Here is a 21,098-nt window from a genome sequence, read left to right on the forward strand (position 1 = left end):
TGTGAGTGTGATTCCAGTTCATGACTGAAATCTTAGGTTTTACTACCGTGAATATCTTGTTATATTATGATTCCATGTCACTCATCCATACCAGAGGACACGCTTAATACGCAGAGGTCAACTATCCTTCACTCACTAAACACTGGTCAAAACAATTCACATTGACGTTATTACGATCACTCACTGAAAAATTTACGCCTCTATTCTAAAGTGATAATAATCAAAGATCCTTCTGAAATGGATACACTCATTAGACAATAGGCCGAAGCAAATCTCTCAATTATACTCATTCATGAAGGAAACTTTACTAGTGTGTAAAAACTAACGAAATGTCCATTGTCGGTAATATTATTTTGGTGTCCGTATTCTTACAGGGATCTCACGGTAGTTATGATTACACTGATGTTACCGTTTTGTCACTTAGAGCGTAGAATAGAACTCTTCATCGGAGGGAGCGTCCGGTGTGTAAACTCTGCTTTTCATTCTTTAAATCGTATTGGTGGACAACTGACACGTTATGGACAGATGAGCAAAACTTTTGCAAAACTATCACCCATCCACATTCAAAGTGACAATTCCGTGGTAGATATTAGTCTGGATTAAAAACATAGACTCTGATATTTATTCATTGACTTCGACCACACAAATAGTAGAAACCCCGTTATAGCTATCCCAAGCCCATGTTGAGAAACGTAAAGGACCTTAAAAGAAGAAAGGGTGGTTCCCAGAATAGATAGCGCTGTTGCACAAAAATTCAACGCTTTTGGGGAGAAGCAAAACATTGCTGTACAAAGATATTATCCCTTTTTATAGAGGAAGGTTGCATAGTGATTATCATTGAAACAGGCGGTGATGAGGGATCCCCTACTGGGGAGATGAGGTAACTGGTATTTCAACCTCCCGAATAAATAATCAAAATTGGTCCTGGGAGTGTACGTGGTTCCTCAGCATGGAATATGAACGATCTGAGGTAGGCAAGGTCAGGTAATAGCAAGTTCTTCTATATTTCCATAAGTTTCCGAATTTGAGTTGGTATCTTCCGGGATTCGGTATCTTAGTGCTTTAGCACTAAAGGGGTGATGGGCTTATATTAATGCTCGGGTGCCAACACTGAAAATGTTGGTAGAATCTTACTCTCTGGGGGAGCCCCCTCAACTAGTAAGTATAACTGGTAGACACTCAAGGGCCCTAAAGGCCTGTATAGGAGACTGGGGTCAGTTGAGCTTAATCCATTATCCTCTCTGAAAGTTTAAACAGTTTTGTTTGGGTAATTAAAAGGAGCACTTACGGCAAAGCCCTTGGAATCACGGGTAAGCTATAAGCTTTCAGGCGGGTCATCTAAGGTGGAGTATATGCCCAACTCACAAATCTCGAAGGGACATTCATGTTTCAGACACAACACACACATACACTACTAGGGTTGCCAGCTAGACGAGACAAGACAAGACAGATTTTTCGTGATGAGATAAATAGAAGCAAATACATTTTCCAAGAGGAGACAACATTTTTATGACTCTTTTTGTCAGACTACACATCTTCAATTCTTGTATGATAAGCCATCCGACAACCTTGGAAACACTAGAGTATGCTCTCTACAAACAGTATGATCAGCCTCAATTCTATGATGGCTGGTCTGCTAAACCCATTAGCGCTTCCTACAGGTAATTTTTGTGTTTGCTGTTTTGACCAAGGTTTACATCCCTCTAAACAGCTGTAAGGAAATTCTATCTGAGAGTTTGGTAATAGCAGATGGGAGGCGCAATTCGAGAAGTCGGATCACATACAAAGGAGTACTTAAATTAATATATTTTACCTATATTTTTATAATAAAATTATACTTTGTTCTTCATACATGGTTACTTCAGCTAACAATTTTAGCTGTTAACATTTAGTAAAAAAACTGAGACTTCTTTACCAGTCATGCATTTGAAACACTATTATCCTCTCAAGAACAATGGCAGTCTTTGAACACCCTCTCAGGACTGTTAAACGATTGCGCAACAATATTATTCTCTCAAAAGTTGTTGATGAGTGGTTTAATGTATTTAACTTAAAAGATACGACATCCGATTTTTTGAATCACATGTACTAACAGTTTACGAAGATCAGTGTTACCTCTGCGGACATACAATACACACATTGTCTAGTGTTAATTCCGTTGCGATCGGATGATGGGTATGGGGTCTACTTGGCCGTTTAGAGATGAGTGTGGGTTATATACCCTACCGATCGTTCTTTTGAGGATGATTGTAGATCATCCTGCAAACACAACACTGGATGCAGAGAACGGCTCTGCTTTATAAGCCTTGTTTGTTTTTAATTTGTAAAATAAGTCATTCTATGCATTGCAATATAATAAATGTCAGTTTGAAAATTCTATAATTTTTCACTTGTTTTATGTTTCTCAAGCAAGATTGATTTAAAATAACTATCCCTAAAGAGTTAAATACGTTGTACAAAGAGAATTTTCGAAATGCTAAATAATTACATAAAGGAATTTCGATATTTTATTTTCGCGTTTTTATAAATTATAAAAAATAAGGATAGGACAAGTGATATGCAGTAATCTTTTAGACAGCTCTTGATTACCTAGTAGTTAGTGCGTGAAATAGGAATTGCAATGGGACTTATCGGGCCTTATGCAGAGTTGTTTTGACGTCTGATTAATGTCCTATAAGGGTTTGACTAACGGATGGTTATCAAAACTGTATTCAGAGTCTCTGATTAGGGCGTAGTAGTTGACGAAGTTAATCGTAGGTGACTAATTAATCTAGAACAGAGGAAACCCTTTTAGCCAGGGTTTTGCTTGTGCGACACAACATTTCGGATTTCGGATTTCGGATTTCATGCATTTTCATGTTTAAACACTAGGCATGCGCACATCTACTTTTCCGTAGTTGCCACATTTATTTTTCTCACCCGATACATTGAGGTTATATTAGTTAATCATACCCAAATCAACTTTTTAGTTGTATTCAAAGTAGACTTTGAATACCAAAAAGTGCACTTTCCTCAGTAAAGAGCTAGTATGCCGCTAACTAGTATGTGACTAACCCTTCGTTAACGGATTCTCTCTGAATACCACCCATCGCTATTAAGTCTTTATAGAACTTCTTCCCGAACTTCCAATCTATTGTATGCAGGAAGTTTTCATTAAAAGAAACGGGAAAAGCGTATATCCTTAATGACATGGCATATTTACCTTTTGTATTGGATGCGATAATTTCGGTTATAAAGTGATTTTTATTAGTTGAGCCTTTTTTACGTATTTCATATAGAATGCCTTTTCAAAAACTCTGTTTCTTTCAGTTTTATCTCATAGCAGAAAGTACCCAGAATTAGGTGGATATTTCGAAGGCGACATCATTTTACCAGAAACACGAACAGGTTTAACTCCAAAGGCCCTCCTTTGGCCAGGAGGAATTGTTCCTTACGAATTTAGTGGATACAGTAAGTAACTAAAGATTACTTTAATATACTCGTATTATAATAATAGCTTGAGCAGTGTATCCTTATCAACAGGGGCGGATCCAGGACCGACTTCTTGGGGGGGCGGTGTGTTGTCATACTGCTACTTTTAAGGGTTCCAAACTTTGGGATGGGTTTTATTTATATATATAAAATAAGAAAGTTTCCTCTTCTGGGGGGGGGGGGGGCGATCGCCGCGATCGCCCCCCTGGATTCGCCCCTGCTTATCAATAGCTACACAGGGTCTAGAACTAAAGTGGGATTTTAAAAACGCTTGAGTTCATACTAGATGTATTGTACTCTCAGCAGAATTTAAGCTTGAAACTTGCACTGAAATCAAGAGTTTTGCAGTGGTTGGTCACATTGTGTACATGGAGGTCTCGTACGTGAAATGAAATGAAATCCCTGAATTTTACGTCCATGTTTATGACAGGTAGGCTAAAGGAGACGATGATGATGAAAAATTAATGAAATGGTTGAATGAAGAAAGTAGGAGGAAACGAGAAACCTCGAGGAAACCCACGCACACGGTGTTTGTCCACCGCAAAGTTCACTTGGCCGGAGAAGGGTTTGAACCCTGGACCCCATGCACCAGAGGTGAATGTTCTACCACTGAGCCACTGCGGCCCGAAGGTCTCGTACGTATTAGAAAGATAACTATTCGAACATTTATATGACTATTCAGTACGAAGCCGAGCACCTGCTGATCATTGTTTTCTCGTAGCCTCGCTGCTGAAAGGGACGTTAAACTAAAATCAACTCATCTCAACTCTTTTTGTGACGTGTGTATGGACATTCTATTTCTGCTGTTTGTGAAAATATCACCGAAAAAGAATGAGATTAATGTATCCAACCTCACAAGATTTGTACAGCTAATATGACGCATGAAGAATTACAACTGGGTCATATTGGGATGACAAGTGTGTGGTACTAGCAGTACTCTCGTTTCTCTACGCGGATCGGTATCAAGAGACGGTGACGCACGAAGCACTAATGTAGTGGAACAATAAGTAACTAATCACAAACGCGTGGACAAGCGTCACTTTCCCTTCGTCGACGTCAAAAAGCCCAATATATAAGAGTCAACTTCGTTTGAAGGAGCTTTATGAACGACGTCCTGCAAAACGATTCTAGAACTGCAAAGTTGATGCTCGTACAATAGCATACGGGAAGACGATTTTCGGACTGTGAAATCATACCGCAAAGACAGTGATGCGTGTTTACGATGAACAGAAGAGAATTACGCAGTGACGAGAAGGCAGCAGATCACACAACGTGATGATATCTTGTCCTTATGATCATGTTCACCTGTTCATCGGCGCTAGAGGATGATAATTGGTGTGAACTTAACTGCTTGAATGTTTCAACAGTGTCTGCTAAACTTTAGACTGGCTGCACGTATCCCTTTGTGTTTGCTTCTGATAAGTCAGAACCACAAACATCTCAGCTACAAAGCGCGTGATCAGCGTTACTGGAATGCAAAGGGCAGACGATTGTAATACAGAATAACTAGAATTTATCCAGTAAATCATTTCGTGCTTGATTAAAGTCAACTTTTGAATGCTGACGTTTCCTTTGCCGTGTCAGATGCGGAGCGAAGTGAAAAGGACTGCACATTGGTACCAATAGCAACCGTGAGCTGACTACAACAACTACTAAGCGGGGATCCAAACAGATCTAATCGAATGCAGGTGAAGCTAAAATATTAACTAATTCTCCCATAAGAAGGATTTGGTGGTATCAATTGGTGGTATATTATTACAAATAGCATTAAAAAAGTCGTTTACACTTAAGTTACTCTAAGTGTTGGTATAGTTCTGTGAATGAATTATGATTCTCAAATTTTGCACTGCCCCGTAAGTACGTTTTTCTGGCACGTTTTAGTATTTAAAACCAAATATGAATTTCATATCTCGTCAAAAATTTCCTTTTTTTCTCCAAAAAATCTCACAACGAATTAATTATTGTAAGGAATATTGTTTATTCAGAGCTGTGGTTGATTCTCTGTCTGTCTGAGTCTGTAGTTGATTCTGTGTATGTTTGGTTTTCATATATATGGTTATAAGATCTTATGATTTATGTGTTAGCCAACTTTATGTTTAAAGATATAATATTTGGAATTGATGTAGGCAGTTAAATAATAATTGCTTTAAGGAGAGTAATTTATTCAGTCAAAGTTAAGTTTGAAATAACATATATAGGTGAACTAATATTCATGTGATTAATTTTGCATAAGAATTAAAACAGTATACAAGATAAAAATAGTATGATTCCTTAATATATGACTCATTCTGTTTCAATTCAACCAATCACGAAAAATTTATGGTGTCAGATTTGGATAATTTTTTGTACATTGAAAGACATGTTTGAGGATAGTTATTTCTCAAAATAAAACTTTCCAGCCCTTATAGTAGTTAATTAGTAATTAATTACGCAAGTACCTTCAAAGTTACAACTCCAAACAGCTGATTTTGCATTTTATTGTTTGTTTCAATAACTATAAGAGCTATAATGCTAAACATTTGCATCCGCTGTAACTTTGCATGTAGATTTCAAATTTGCAATCAAAACCAATGAATTTTGTATATGTGTAGAATTATAGCAGCATTTAGAGTCCTAAGTTCAGGCTCCGGAATGAGCATGTGGTGAAAGTTGTACGTGTGTAAAATTTTAGCACAAGGTTAAGCAATACCTATATTTTGTGTGAACCAAATTTAGTTTTGGGTGTTTGAACCTAAGGGCCAAAATAAAACTTCAAATATGTAGTAAATTTTTCAGTAATAATGAATCTGCAAAGGATTAATACATTCTTCAAACGGCTATTTCAGGTTATTGAACCACGGAAATCATTCAGAACAGACTTGGAAGGTGATCACGTAATCAGTGACCATTTGAAACCTAATAGTGTGGCAGTACATAAATTCTTAGTAGTGTTCTCGCCAAACTTAAAAACGGAACCTTTCTTAAACATGTCATATATTTCAGTGGTGGTTCTGGGGCTCAATATAAAAATTGTAAAAATTTCAAGAACGTTAGTATGCACAAATCAGATTTTGGTCTTACATGTGAGTGGTATTTCTTTGCCACTTCACAGGGTAAAAATGTTTGCGATGGCATAGGTGGAACGACAAAGCGATTAATCACTCGTGCGAATTTACAGAAGACAACTGCGAACCAAATATTTAGTGCAACGCAGTTTTATAAAGGTGCTGTGGACAATATCACACCCATTAGATATTTTTTATATCAACTGAAGATGTTCAGCAACATCGCACGACTCAAGAAAATATGTTTATCTCCGTGGAAATTATTCCTGGAACAAGAAATAATCATGGTTTCATTCCTGACAGTGAAATAAAAATTGGACTAATTTCCTCTACATCAATGGAGCACTTACATAGAGTTTGGGTAGATAAGAAACACAAACAGAAAACATCAGAAGTAAAAGTCATGGACCCAGGAAAATTTGTAGCGAGTATCTGTGGCTGCAAATGGTGAATTGAGATGGTGCTGGAATATTCTGACGAATATCAGGATTAGAACTAAAGTTCTTACACTCTGCAGAGCCCGCTTCTACTTTTCACTGGCCTGGACCGATGATACCATATGGGTGCCAGCCAATCACATTCTTATTGACACATTGGCGTGGGAGGCCCGCGTTCGATTCCCGGTGGGAGCTCATGTGGTTTGGATTCCACGTTAATCAGTAGGTCCCGTCTCATATAGCCTCGCTGCTGAAAGGGACGTTAAACTCAAAATCAACTCCACTCTTATTGAGCAACAGATCACATTTCTATCACAGCTGGTGGAAGATCACATAATGTATCACATGAGACTTAATAAAATTAACGGATTATTTAAGAATTTCACTAAACATTGATACATTTTACTGATGGTTAGTAGATGAGGCAACTGTTATTTTTGCTATAATTGTAAGCAGGGTTGCCGGAAAAAAATTCTAGCGGGAACCATTCCATGATTGCTATATTACGTCTGGTATTTAATATACGTGGTTTGCTACATTACATATACATTTTCATGAGCCAGGAGGCCGGGCCCCCCTGCGGGCGCCCATGATTGTAGGCTACTGTGTGGAATAGTTGTAATAAAAGTTGTACAGTATCAAATAGCCTAAATCATTATTTCAGAAGCTCGTTACGAGGCAAAATACATTCAGATTTTTGGGGGGCCTTAGGTTCAAATACCCAAAATCAAATTTGGTTCACACGAAATATCGGTAACCTTACGTAACCTTGTGCTAAAATTTCACACTTGTACAACTTTCACCACATACTCATTCCGGGGCCAGAACTTGGGACCATAAATGTTGCTATAACTCTACACCTATACAATATTCATTAGTTTTGATTGCAGATTTGAAATTTACAGGCCAAATTACATGCGGATGCAAATTTTAGCTTCATAGCTCTTATAGTTAATGAAATAAACAATAAAATGCAAAAGCAGCCGTTTTTGAGTCGTGACCTTGAAGCTGATTTCGTAATTAATTACTAATTACCTATGAGGGGTGAAAAGCTTTTAATTTGGGATATAACTATTCACAAACATGTCTTTCAACGTACAAAAAATTATCAAAATCTGAGACAATGATTTCTGAAAATTCTTTTACTTTGGTTTATTTGAGATAGAATGGTCCATATGCTGTGTTATACTGAAATTGTATTGACTCACTTTAGTACAGATAATATTTAAGCAAGCTAGATGTAATTTAAAATCACATTGTGAGATAGTTAACCTTGAAAATAAGTTTCAGTACGCAGCAGCCCAAAGGAAGATGTTTCAACCAGAGGGGCAAAAATAAGTCCGATGACTCAGTAAGTAAATTCAACTATGAAACTAGAAATGACAGTTCAAGTGACTCTACTCATTATGAAAAATATATTAACTGTCGTAAATTAATAGTCACTAAATGCAGGAGAGAAAGACTTGTTGCAATGTACAGTTTGCCAAAGATGGTCTCACAGAAAATGTGGTTGCAAACACGGAATTTCGTTTCTCATACTTCTTACACAAAGTGAAAACTGATGAGTTTGTAAGCTTCAAGCTTTTCCAAATTTGTTTTCTATTAAATTAGTTGTGTTGCTGTTTTGTCTATTTTCAGCAGTATTCAGTTTTGTTTCAGCAGTATTACATAAATATAATATCATATTTTGTAATCTAGTACATTAAAACTTTATCTTTCAGAAAGATCTCAATGTGAAATACTGTTAAAAGCTATGGAACCATTCCACATGGAGACTTGTGTTCGTTTTATAGAAAGAACCAACGAAACAGATTACGTGATCTTTCGTAATGGCGAGGGGATGTTGGGTTCTTGTAATTCTAATCTGGGGCGCCGTGGTGGAGCTCAAGTTGTTTCTTTGCATCATCCGGAATGCACCAGAAACGCAGGCACTATGCAACATGAGATGATGCACGTTCTAGGGTTCACTCATGAACACTCAAGACCAGACAGAGATCAATATGTTACTATTCACTGGGACAATATCGACAAAGGTAATATTTCATAATATAGCAGATTTTTTGTTATTTCTATGTACCGTATTTAGCCCTGTACAATGCTCACTTCTTGTGACCCTTTTAAGGGAAAAATAAGGATGCTCATTATACACGAACATCAGCAATTTCGTACCTATATAAAAGTTTTTAATTACCATATTTTCAGTTTATTCGTTAAAAGTCCTATCTTCAAGTAGTACAATGGGTTATATTAAGTAATTATTTTAACGAAAGTAATTATTGTCGGTTAAGTATAAAGGAACGAAAAACGAGGTAGTGATAAAGACAAAGTAAACACTGGGATCACTGACATACACTGACTGTGAGAAAAATCTATTATCCTGATAGTGGTATATGGTAGAAATATGCGGAATCCATATGTTTACTATAAAAATCTGTATGTAGCTTACGTTATCCAATTACTACATACGTACTGTCGTTTTTCGTCCGCATTGATCTTACATCATGGAACTGCAGGATGTCTGACATCTAATAGTCTTCCGTATATTACATACGTACACGTATGTCACATACGTCAGCGATGTGTTATATACGTCCATCTGTATGTGAGAGCCTGACCGTCTATATACAGCGTGGTCCGGAAGTGGGCGTATCCCTAATTGGTGTTTTCTGATGGTTTTTGGTTTTACCCACATTTGTTTGGTAACATTGCTTGTCATTGTCTGGCAAGATTACTGTCCATGTTCATTTGTTTTCTGCTTGGTTTCTGAATCAGACGTTTCCTGGCCGCTGGATTGGAAGAGGTTGTGCATCTTGACCAGCTTCCCTTGCCAGGCCTACAAGAAGTCCTAATATGACGACACCAGACAATGCTCTCTGGGGTTTCATAAAGAAACAAGTAAGAAACACTCGATATCACAGAACGCAGGAATTACGAACGTGTTCCACTCCTGCCTCGTGACTTCGGAGTATCTCCGCAAAACATCTGCGAGAACTTGGCGCAGAAATAAGTTGTGTTAGGACATGGATGGTGATCATACTGATGTTTATGGCTCTTAAGACTTCAAGGTAAGTGTGTACAGGCATTATACCATAACCAACACTATACTGTTGAGACTAAAGGGTGGGGGGTACGCCCACTATTGGACCACTCTGTACAATTGTTACTTTCGTGCGGGAAGTACGTTTTTTCGGAACATTATACGGAAAGTATTATAAAACATACGTTTTCAGTTCTATGTTTGCAGAGGATGTTATATATAATCGTACATTATGTCCCAAAACTACAAGATTTACGCATGCAACATACGTTTCTACGTACGCCACATACGTTTGTTTCCACTGCGTAGATGGCATTGATCATTAGATAACAAGGTTTTGCGTAAACAACGTAATTTCCGTTTGTGCTTTTTTTACATAGGAAGTAACAATCTGAGTTTGGTGATATTTTACAGAAGTTGTTTGAAAAAACACTTGGAAAATGTTAAAACGATTTTCATATCAAAATTGTTAAACATGCTAAAAAGTATGGTAATAGATATTACGAGAATAGGACTCAAATTTTTCAAACTCAAAAAAATGGGGTTGCAAATTTGCGCTAAAAACCAAGGCATCTTACATACCCACTATTTGTTTGCTGAGCAAAACCATATATTTTCATTAAAAATTAAATATATGTTACAGTTTCACAGTTTCACCAACTAACTCCTTTTTAGCTTCATCAGACACTATGAGATACAGGATAACTATACAATCTTATATATATATACAACAAAGAAGAAAGCTGTTTCAGCTGTTGTATATATATATATTGTAAAACTTCGTGCCATATAGGGTATAGGTAGAGCGTTAATATAAAGAGCGACCGGAATCGACTCCCACTACCAGCTTTTATTATAAAATTTCCACTATAAAAAGTATTTTTACAAAATACTGTACAAATAATCTCTGTAAGTATGCAAGGTTAGTTAGGGCAGTCTTTGACCGTATGGTCGCAGACAGGATCTCTACACGGCCCCGAAGCAGGCTAAGCAGAGTGGAGTTAGGGACCCTATGCTCCGTATCAAGCAGAGGGAATTTTAAGTGGCCAACAGAGTCCTGAAGCAGGCTAAGCTGCTGAGGTTGGGATTCCCAGAAAGAGCCCCGGAGCAGTCTAAGCCAGGAGATAGGATAAGCGTAGTCCCGAAGCAGACTAGAGGTCCTGGGGTTAGGTTACTCCTAATGTTCCGTGGCAAACAGTAAGAGGGACACCAGAAAACTGGTACGAAATGCCGTCGTCCAGCCAATTTATAGAGGTCCTTGGGTGGCGGTGGCGCTGTTGCTCCTTTGATATCGTCTGCTCCGTGGAAGGCCAGAAGCCCGTCCTCTGCAGGTTATAGTAGATCTATCTGGTGTGGAATCCTCTTGCTAAACCACGTGGTGATGTTTGTAAACCTGGCGTGTAGAATTGTTTATATACAATACCATGTGGAATATTGCAATATATAAGATTGCACAGTTATCCTGTATCTCAGTGTCTGATGAAGCCAAAGAGTTAGTTGGTGAAACTGTAACACATACAGGTATTTTCATTTTTAATGAAAATATATGGTTTTGCTCAGCGAACAATTAGTGTGTATGTAATTATATACAAAGCAAAGCTTCTATTTATGGAAAACAAGACATCTTATAAAAATTTACAGTGTAGCCATTGCTAGGTACTGGCTTATTGTTGAAAATATCAGAACAAATGAAGTAACAGATCAAGATTAACCAAATGTGAGTGACAGAGATAATTCCTTTTAGTTGAGTGTAGTTTATTATTCATGATGTTTAATTGTATATAACTTCATTGATCAATTAGAAATTTTATCATTATTTCTTGTCCACAGCGCATTACGAAAACTTCCAAATAACAGATGAACGAAACTTCACTAATCTAGGCGTTCCATACGATTATGAAAGTGTCCTTCATTATCCTGCAGACGCATTCTCTAAAAACTTTAATACTACAATTGTTCCCAAGGTATGGTTTCTGTTAGAATATACGAATTTACAATATTAAAATGTCAGATACTGAGGTTCGTTACACAATATTAGTCAAAGTACTCAACACGAAATTACAATGTACTTCAGAGCTATTTTACAATCATTAGTGTATATTGTGTATTTGTATTGGTACTCGATAGGAATATGTATAAACAGAAAAAATGCCACCAAAGGACTTTCTTATTATATTTAGTGAATACATGTGCAAGTATTGTCAAATAAAACCAGAAAACATGAAAGACATATGTAAAAGCTTTCACACGAAGATAAAAGTAACTTCCAAAATAAGCTAAATGGTTCATTGGTGAGGTAGGTGGTTATGTGTGGATCTTATGAGTTTTAGTAATTAACTAAGCTTGTGCTACTGACAATAATTCAATATATGTCACATGGCTGAAGGTTGTTCCCAGCAGAGCAGCATGAATCTAACATTATACAAGCATAGACTTATTTGCCTAACTTTCAAAGAAAAATGCTTGGTGTAGGAAATAAAGAAAGAAAATGAAATCACTAAAAGGAATTTGAGACAGATAGAAGATTTTCGTAAGTCTGTGTAAAACTTCTTCCGCTGATGTTTTTCTTCAGAGGTATGTTCTCCCAAAATCGCTGAACAGAGTTTAATTCTGTTCTTCCGTCTAAAACATCTTATATATGGTATTTACGCTACGCAGTGCTCCTGAGTTAGAACTACGACGTGTGTTTCTAAATGGTTTACACTTACGATACTTACTATATCGTGGATGGGACGGGCTCCAAGACTAAGCTTGAGTCCTTTACTTATTCATCCTGCAGACCTATGTATCATTGCCATCTTAGCAGTTTGCGTATGGTTTTACGTACAAGTTATTCCCTTCCAGCTTTATACTCAAAATAAAAAAGAAGTCACAATATCATTCACGTCAAAATACCCATCACCAAATCTATTAAATAGATCGAAAATCTTGCGGAAGTCGTCGTCAGGAGAAGTGTCTTCGGAACGTTTGTTTACTCATCAAATTTAATAATTTCGATGCCATTAGGCTCTGCCTTCTCCATGATTTCTTTTAGTTTCTCTTCTGTGGGTTCGATCCATTTTGACGCAAAATAGTTTCCATTTTATCAGACATCATCAACGGGTGTCATCAATATATATAATCGTCTGAATATCTTTTCACTGTTAGAGGTTCGATCTTTTTCAATTATAAAAACATGTAACAAGGCAAATACAATGGAAATCAAACAGACATTGTAAGTGTGGACCTTAAAGTGTATAAAAGCAAATGAAAGTAGCCCATGATGGGAAATCATACAACAGAACCTGGTAATTATTACGATTTAGAAGTAGTTCTTGGCTAAATTAAATTAATGTTTATTAATTTGTATTTGGGTCGAAATCTTACAAGGAACATTCACGAAGTGCCTAGCTGATATTGGTATAAAACCAAATACAACAGAAAGTTCAGTTTTAATCAATATTTATTGTTATAATTTTAGCTGCTCATAGCAGTAATTGTACATATTTATGAGCGTACTTCACAATATTGATCAAGATCCAATTGGTTAGGGTATATATCAATTTTGTATGTTAGGATATTTCAAGGGTTATAATAACTAAATATACCAAAATCCGTAATTTTGGTTCATCGTTTTAAACGTTGATGGAAATACTCAATATATTGTTACAAAGATTAGGGGTTAAGTTCAAATTTTGGAATAGGCAAATCGACGTTATTTATGGTTCAAAGCATTAGTGTAGACAAATTTTCAATATTAAAAAAATCAATTTTGATGAGGTGGTGCGGTGAAAGAGAAGATATGGAATGAGTCAAGATCTTTACACTAGTAAAAGTCTGCAGAAAAGAAACAATTTCATTGGAATATTAATTACTTCAATTTCATAAATGTATTTTGATTGTGCAATGGCAGAATAATAAATGTGCACAGGGTTAGAGATCCTGATGTATCGTTTGAGAACAATCTGTACTTTGCTGCCTTTGTCTGCTTGTTGGCGTTTAATGTCCCTTCTCAGGACGGAGGCTATATGATATGTGAAACTACAGTTAAATGTGAAATCCGAACCACCTTTAATGCGCTTATTGCTCTTCCTCCGGAAATCGAACCTGAGATTACGCGTTAGCCCAGTAGATGAGTAGGAAGGGCTGTATCTATTTGAGGACACCAACATAGAAAAGCGATCAGCATTTATCCTGGGTTTCAGCCATATTTTCTATATTATTTTTAATTTTACCAAAATATTGATTATGCAAATAATAGATTGACGTGATGAATATACTATTGTTCACAGATATATTATTTTGTAGAATTTTCTTATTTATTGCTATGGAAACATGAAACATACTGTACATGGAGGCGAATAAAACATTGTAACTTGTAAAGATTGATAAGGCATTACTAACTCGTAACTCGTCCTAAATTGTCTAAGTTTTGCTGATAACATGAATATTGTCTTTTACACTATACAAAATAATTCTCTATCATGACTAATTTATTAAGAAGTTCTACAGTCACGTACTAAAAACGTTTGCAATTCTCTAAGAAAATAATATGAAGCAGGTTGCATTCTGTAATATAAGTATAAAAGCTACAACTGGTGAACCTGTTCCATGAATTGGCCAGCATGGAATATGTAATTGTAGGCTTGTGGGTTAAAACAAACACCGAACAGTTAATCATTATCATCGTGGGTATTCTGCCCTTATTGGCAAGTCACTTGCCGCAACTGAGATGCTTCCATGTTCCACGGTCTTCCGCTAACCTCTTCGTCCTCACGTACGATTTTTCTGTTTTAATATCTTCTATTAATTGTAGTCTCCTTCGCTCCCTCCCTCTCTTTCCTACCACCATACCCTCTAGCACGTCCCTTATTATACAGTCCCTTCTTAGCCAATGTCCCAAACAGTTTCTCTTCCTCTTCTTAATTATATTAAAATTGTTCTTTTCTTCCCCACCATTTCTAACACCGTCTCATTCGTTTTCCGTTTGACACAGCTAATTCCCGCCATTCTTCTCCAAACCCACATTTCGAAAGCTTCCAGTCATTTTTCATCATTTCTGCGTAATGTCCATGTTTCAGTGAATACAGTGCAATATTCCACACGAAACACGAGTCTTTTTCTCAACTCTTTATTCAAGGTTCCACAAAATAGTATTTTTTTCCTTCTAAAGACTTTTTTCGCCATTCCTATCCTTGCTTTTATTTTAGGTTCACACTTCATATCATCACTAATAATACTACCCAGGTATCGAAAACTAGTTACCTGTTTCATTTTCTCCCCTCCTGCTTCTATATTTGACAGCGATAGCTTCGTTCTAATTACATGGCTATGGTCTTTCTTTCATGTACAGGTATTTCCATCCCATAATGTTCACAGCCCTTCCTCAAGATTTCAAACATCTTATTGACTTTCTCTTCAGATTCCGCAACAAGCGCCATTATCTTTTGTAAATCCTATAAATGTAAACATACTACCTCCTACTGAAATCCTGTCTTTATTTTCGGGGGCGCGGTGGTTCAGTGGTAGAGTGTTCACCTCCGGTGCTTGGGGTCCGTGGTTCGATCCTAGCTCGCGCCGTGTGAACTTTGTGGTGGGCAAACACCGTGCTTGTGGGTTTTCTCGGGGTTCCCCCGTTTCCTCCCACTTTCTTCATTCCACCATTTTCATTCATTACTCATTATCACCGTCTCCTTTAGTCTAACCGGCATAATCCTGGGACGTAAAACTCAAAATTTCATTTCATTTTTAAATATTGTTGGTGGGAGAACAACATTCCTGTCGAATTCTCCTTCCAATTACAATTTCCTCTGTTATTTCCTCCCTTATTCTAACGGTGAAGATAGCAAATAAATAAATTAATAATTATAATCATAATAATAACAAACGAAAGAAAAACGTCAATGTAAAACTGTCAGGGAAGTTTCTGCCGTTCTTATTTCATGCTTAAAATATAGTGATGTAGTGAGCGCAATTGTATGTTCCATAACACAAATGTGTAGTATAATTTGTTGAGTTTTAATGTTTTTCTTCTGAGGAAGTGAAATTAGATTTGAGTATCATAAATGGACCGCATAGAGACTTTCATCACTCAACCTTGTTAAATTAGCTTCGATAGTTCTGTGCAGGAAACGCCATCGAGTAAGGTGAAATATTGAACAGTCATTTTGTTCACAATACCAGAATCAGTTTTCAAGTGAATCCAAAGAATTTTGAGATTAAGTCCGCCCCCCAAACATATTTCACTCTTTAGTTTTGTAATTATTCTAGTATAAACTATAGAAAGCTGATTTACAGTAATTTCACAAATACAAAATATCTAACGCAACGTTTTTGATAAAGGAACACAAGTGAACTGTCTGAAGAACAATACTTTTCTGGAAGCTAATATCGGGAAAAAATGTCAAAATAAGTACAAAATTACACACATTTACGAAACGGCTATATGTATGACAAATCTTTTTGATTTATTTGAGTAATTTGATTTACTTTACTTCTTTTATTCATTTTTTATAAACTGAGTGTTCTTTACAGACTATGTTCATGCGCGTCGACTACGTGGGTGCTCTGGGGTTCCGGCATCCGGGTTTGAACCCGTTTCTCTTTCGTTTAAATAACCTGCGTTACCGACTGAGCTAAGGCAGCCCCAACTTATCCTTATAGTACCGGTATGTTTTACTTTATCACAGTACAGTCCATTATGACAGTGTTCATAAAAGATTTTAACTAAAGATAAATCAATCAAATATCGAGACTTCCCTGAAAAGATATAGGGTAACACGTTCCACCATTGATATACACCCACATAAATTTTGAAAAGTCGGTGCCGTTGACTATGTTTGTATAGTTTACTTAAAGGGAATGGTCGTGGGCCTTTATTTAACATATTGAATAAATGTAATTATCACAACTTGTGTCCATTTATGGAAACCATGAAGTCATTCATGGGAACCTACTTTAAACAAAGGACTATTTAGTTTAGTTTAAAAATTATATTTGTGTTTATGTAACTAGGTTTTATTTAATATTTTAACTTTGTTACTTTATTAGAAGTAGTAATAAGTATCTTTCCCTCCGATTTTATTTCTATTTTATCTTTGACTTCCTTCTTATTCGTTACCAGTATCTGTAGTATTTCACTATATTCGTTTACTGTACGTTATTATTTTAATTTACTTTCTAACATCTTTTTTGAAAAATATTAATTTAATAAGTTCTGTAGAATTTGTATTGCAATACTGTGATATGGGACTATCATCTATCATGAAGCAGAAGTTAACGAAATTATTCGTGAAAAAAGAATCAATGCTTGCGGCATATACACAACAGTAAAGTAGGACATGTTAGTGAAAAAAATCTTTATTTATGAGTAATCGTAATTCATGACTTAAGAGGCCTAATCACTCCGAATACCGTAAATTTTACAGTATTTATGCGATATCTTCAAATAGATAAAATATAATCTAAATTTCGAAAAAGAGCGCCCTAGACAATATTATTTTGAATGAGATACCGTTATCACGAATCACGTAGTAGCTTTCCGTTTGCAGCCATTTAGAAACACGAAAATAAATGCCGATTTTGTAAGTGACTGGAAATCGAAAGCAGGTAAGTGAGTCGTGATAACGGCATCTCTTGCAAAACAATATTGTCTAGGGCGCTCTTGTTCAACATTTCGGTAATCTTTTATCTATTTGAAGATATCACATACCGGTAATTACTGCAAAATTAGGTTTATTTTAATTTCACCGTGATGAGGCATCTTAAGCTGAAAGTCTTTGCCAAAACCAAGAATAGTTGGGCCATTGTAGGCTAATTATCGCTTGGTTGACTCGGAAAGATAAGTCTTACTTACCGAGTCCCTACGACTTAAGAGAATTTGCACAAATTTAACCAATAAATACAATCGTGCTATCAGGCTTAGCCATCACAGATTTGCCATTGCAGTATCTGTCCTTTGGGCGAAAGAGTATTTGGTTCCTATTCAAGAACTCGGCAGCGGAAATGTATTCTACGGACACTCACAGGCTCGTCAGGGTAACCTAATAGAACTCTGAGGCGCCATCGGGAATTCTGGGGAGGGATTTCTTTTCTGTTTCAGAGTTACACAAGCTTGTACTTCCAAAATCGGAGAATTACATCAACTTATGGAATGTATGTTACCTTACTGATGAAAACCGTCAACATTGGAAAGCTGTTTTTTGTTCAAACTTGAAGCATTTCTCAGTTTTATTATTTCTCGTAAATCATTTTTGACCCGACGTTTTTCGATTAACCAACCAACTATTTGCTTACATTGGCCGAACCATTTTGCTACTCGAGTTGATACATTTAAAAGTGAATTAGTCAATGCGGAACATGAACAAGATCCTGAGACGAATATTCGGACCCAGGAGGAACGGGAATGGAGAATGGCGGAAACTTCATACGAGGAACTACGTAATTTATACGGTTTACCCAACATTGTTAGGGTCGTCAAGTCTAGGAGGCTTAGGTAGGCAGGTCATGTAGCTAGAATGGAAGAAAGTAGAAACGCTTCGAAAGTCTTGACTGGAAGACTGATCGGAAAACGACCATTAGGAAGACCTAGGCGCAGATAGGAGGACAATATTAAGATGGATCTCGCAGAGATAGGAATACAAAGTAGAAACTGGATCCAATTGGCTAAGGATAGAAGTCAGTGAAGAGCTTTTGTGAACGCGGGATTGAACCTCCGGGTTCCATAGGCCATAGAGTTAGTTTAGTTTTAATATAATAATAATAAAATTTCTCCATGTGTTTGTTTAATATTTGAACAAAAATATTAGTCAGTAAAATTTTTGACGTTGCGGGTATATTTAACATTGTGAAACAAATAATTATTAAATCTATGCTAGTGTCAAGGCCTTAGATGACAAAGTAAGTAAGATGGAAGACTTTCTAAGAAACATTTACTAGTTTACGAGTAGTATTTTGCACTTGCTCGATAATATACAGAGAAATTATTATCCTTTGGTTTCTGTAATATTTCCCCCAAGTACTAAAAAAAGGGGATACAAAACTGATTAGCACCTTTTAATAATATTTCAGATCTTCGAAAAATAGTGGGAAATGGGAAACGAGAAAAGGGAATTACCTGACTGTGACTTACAAACGTTTCTTTCATTTTGCAGAAAGATGGCAATATTCGCATTGGTCAACGAGAGAAGTTAAGCAACCTTGACCTTGAGAAAGTGAGAAGACTTTACAAATGCAAAGGCAATGTGTCGAAGGAGATGGTGGAAGAGGAAAACCATGTCAACAGTACTCTTAGATTATTCACACAAACAGTTCATTCGTATCAACACAAAATAGTTTCTCCTCGAAAGAGTGAACTACAAAATATGATCATATGGGACAATATTGGAACAAAAGGCCATTAGAATAAAATGTATCAGGAAAATACCGTATGTTCTTGGCAAATCCGATATTCTAGTGGAGAAACTATTGACATTAGATATAGAGCTTAAAACACAATTTATCATTGTGTATAGGGTGGAGCATTTAATTTGATATTACAGTTATGCTAAGAGATATATACATTGTATAATTAACATTGAACGGGATGTACGCGAGAAGTATCGTAATCATAGCAATAACCATGAACATTCTGTTTACGATGAAGTGAAAAGAATAGAGATTTGGGGGAATGATTTTAATGCGTGTTATGTTGAAGTGAAAAGAATAGAGATTTGGGGGAATGATTTTAATGCATGTTATGTTGAAGTGAAAAGAATAGAGATTTGGGGGAATGATTTTAATGCGTGTTATGATGAAGTGAAAAGAATAGAGATCTAGGGGAATGATTTTAATGCGTGTTATGGTGAAGTGAAAAGAATAGAGATTTGGGGGAATGATTTTAATGCGTGTTATGGTGAAGTGAAAAGAATAGAGATTTGGGGGAATGATTTTAATCCGTGTGAGTTTATGTTTATTCGTGTCTGTTTGAAAGTTCCTAGGTACGAATCATGATTAGGCATTAACAAATATGAAACGAAAACATACCTTAGAATTGACACACAATCATAGTCACACGTCTTGCAAATAAAATCAGAAAAATAAACATACTGCTGAACAAGACTGCACTTATTTAATAAAAAACACATTTACACGTGACGTTTCGATCTTCTAGCCAAGATCCTCATCAGACGTACACTCTGATGGGTACGTCTGATGAGGATCTTGGCTAGAAGATCGAAACGTCACGTGTAAATGTGTTTTTATTAAATAAGAGCAGTCCTGTTCAGCAGTGTGTTTACCTTAGATATATGATGTAAAATATACATGTCTGGAGAATGCAAGTCCTGTAGATCAAATCAGGTTTGATTCTATCTCCAGTACATTGTTCTTCTCTTCCTGTATTTAGCGTCGCAACTCTCTCGACTATAGAAAGCGAAGTACGTAGTTATTGTTTCTCGACTAGTGCTGAGGTCATGCACTTATTACACTCGTGGTGAAATAATAAGTACATGTACGTACGAATGTACTTCTATCAGCATATTTGTCAATGTATGAACTTACACTTACACGGTCTCTTGTGTAAGGTAGATGACTGCAGTACTTGGGAACAAATTCAAAGAAAGAATTATATAGCAGTTTTTACAGATAAAGAATTCATAAGTTAATCACAATTTAGTTTTGAACTATCGAGTTTCCTTTCACTGTTCTTTCTATCTCTTGTTGATGAGTAATGAACTAAATTACAATTACGTACAAAAGTTTAATAATTGAGTTGAATACAGTCCGTGACAACATGTCGCAAAATTTGATTGTTTTTCGATGTTTGCGATATTGTAGCATTCTTAGCTTAGAATATTGCGTAACAAATATGCTATTGTAAGTTTTCGTTTAATAAGTAGATTTGAAATATGTAGTAACCTGGAACAAAATTTCAGTGTTTTGTATATATTAGTTTAAACTAGGGATGGCCAATTCCGGAATTTTTACTTTCCGGAATCCGGAAGGTAAAATCGGAAAATTCCGGAATTCGGAAAAATTCCGGAATTCGGAAAAAATCCGGAATTCGGAAAAAATCCGGAATTCAGAAAAAATCCGGAATTCGGAAAAATTCCGGAATTCGGAAAAATTCCGGATTTCGGAAAAATTCCGGAA

The 21,098-nt window shown here is 36.3% G+C and overlaps 1 protein-coding gene across 1 annotated transcript; it reads left to right on the forward strand.

Annotated features, from left to right (window-relative positions):
* The first annotated feature begins 1,624 nt into the window (after positions 1-1,624).
* Positions 1,625-19,369, forward strand: LOC145660785 (hatching enzyme 1.2-like). The gene is made up of 5 exons (XM_081726193.1): positions 1,625-1,661; positions 3,310-3,450; positions 8,674-8,985; positions 11,820-11,953; positions 19,121-19,369. Exons 1-5 carry the CDS (start codon positions 1,625-1,627, stop codon positions 19,367-19,369), a joined length of 873 nt encoding a protein of 290 aa, XP_081582319.1.
* Positions 19,370-21,098: the final 1,729 nt, after the last annotated feature.

Source organism: Thermobia domestica, chromosome 9 (genome assembly GCF_964235325.1).
Source record: "Thermobia domestica chromosome 9, izTheDome1.hap1.1, whole genome shotgun sequence".
NCBI lineage: Eukaryota > Metazoa > Arthropoda > Insecta > Zygentoma > Lepismatidae > Thermobia > Thermobia domestica.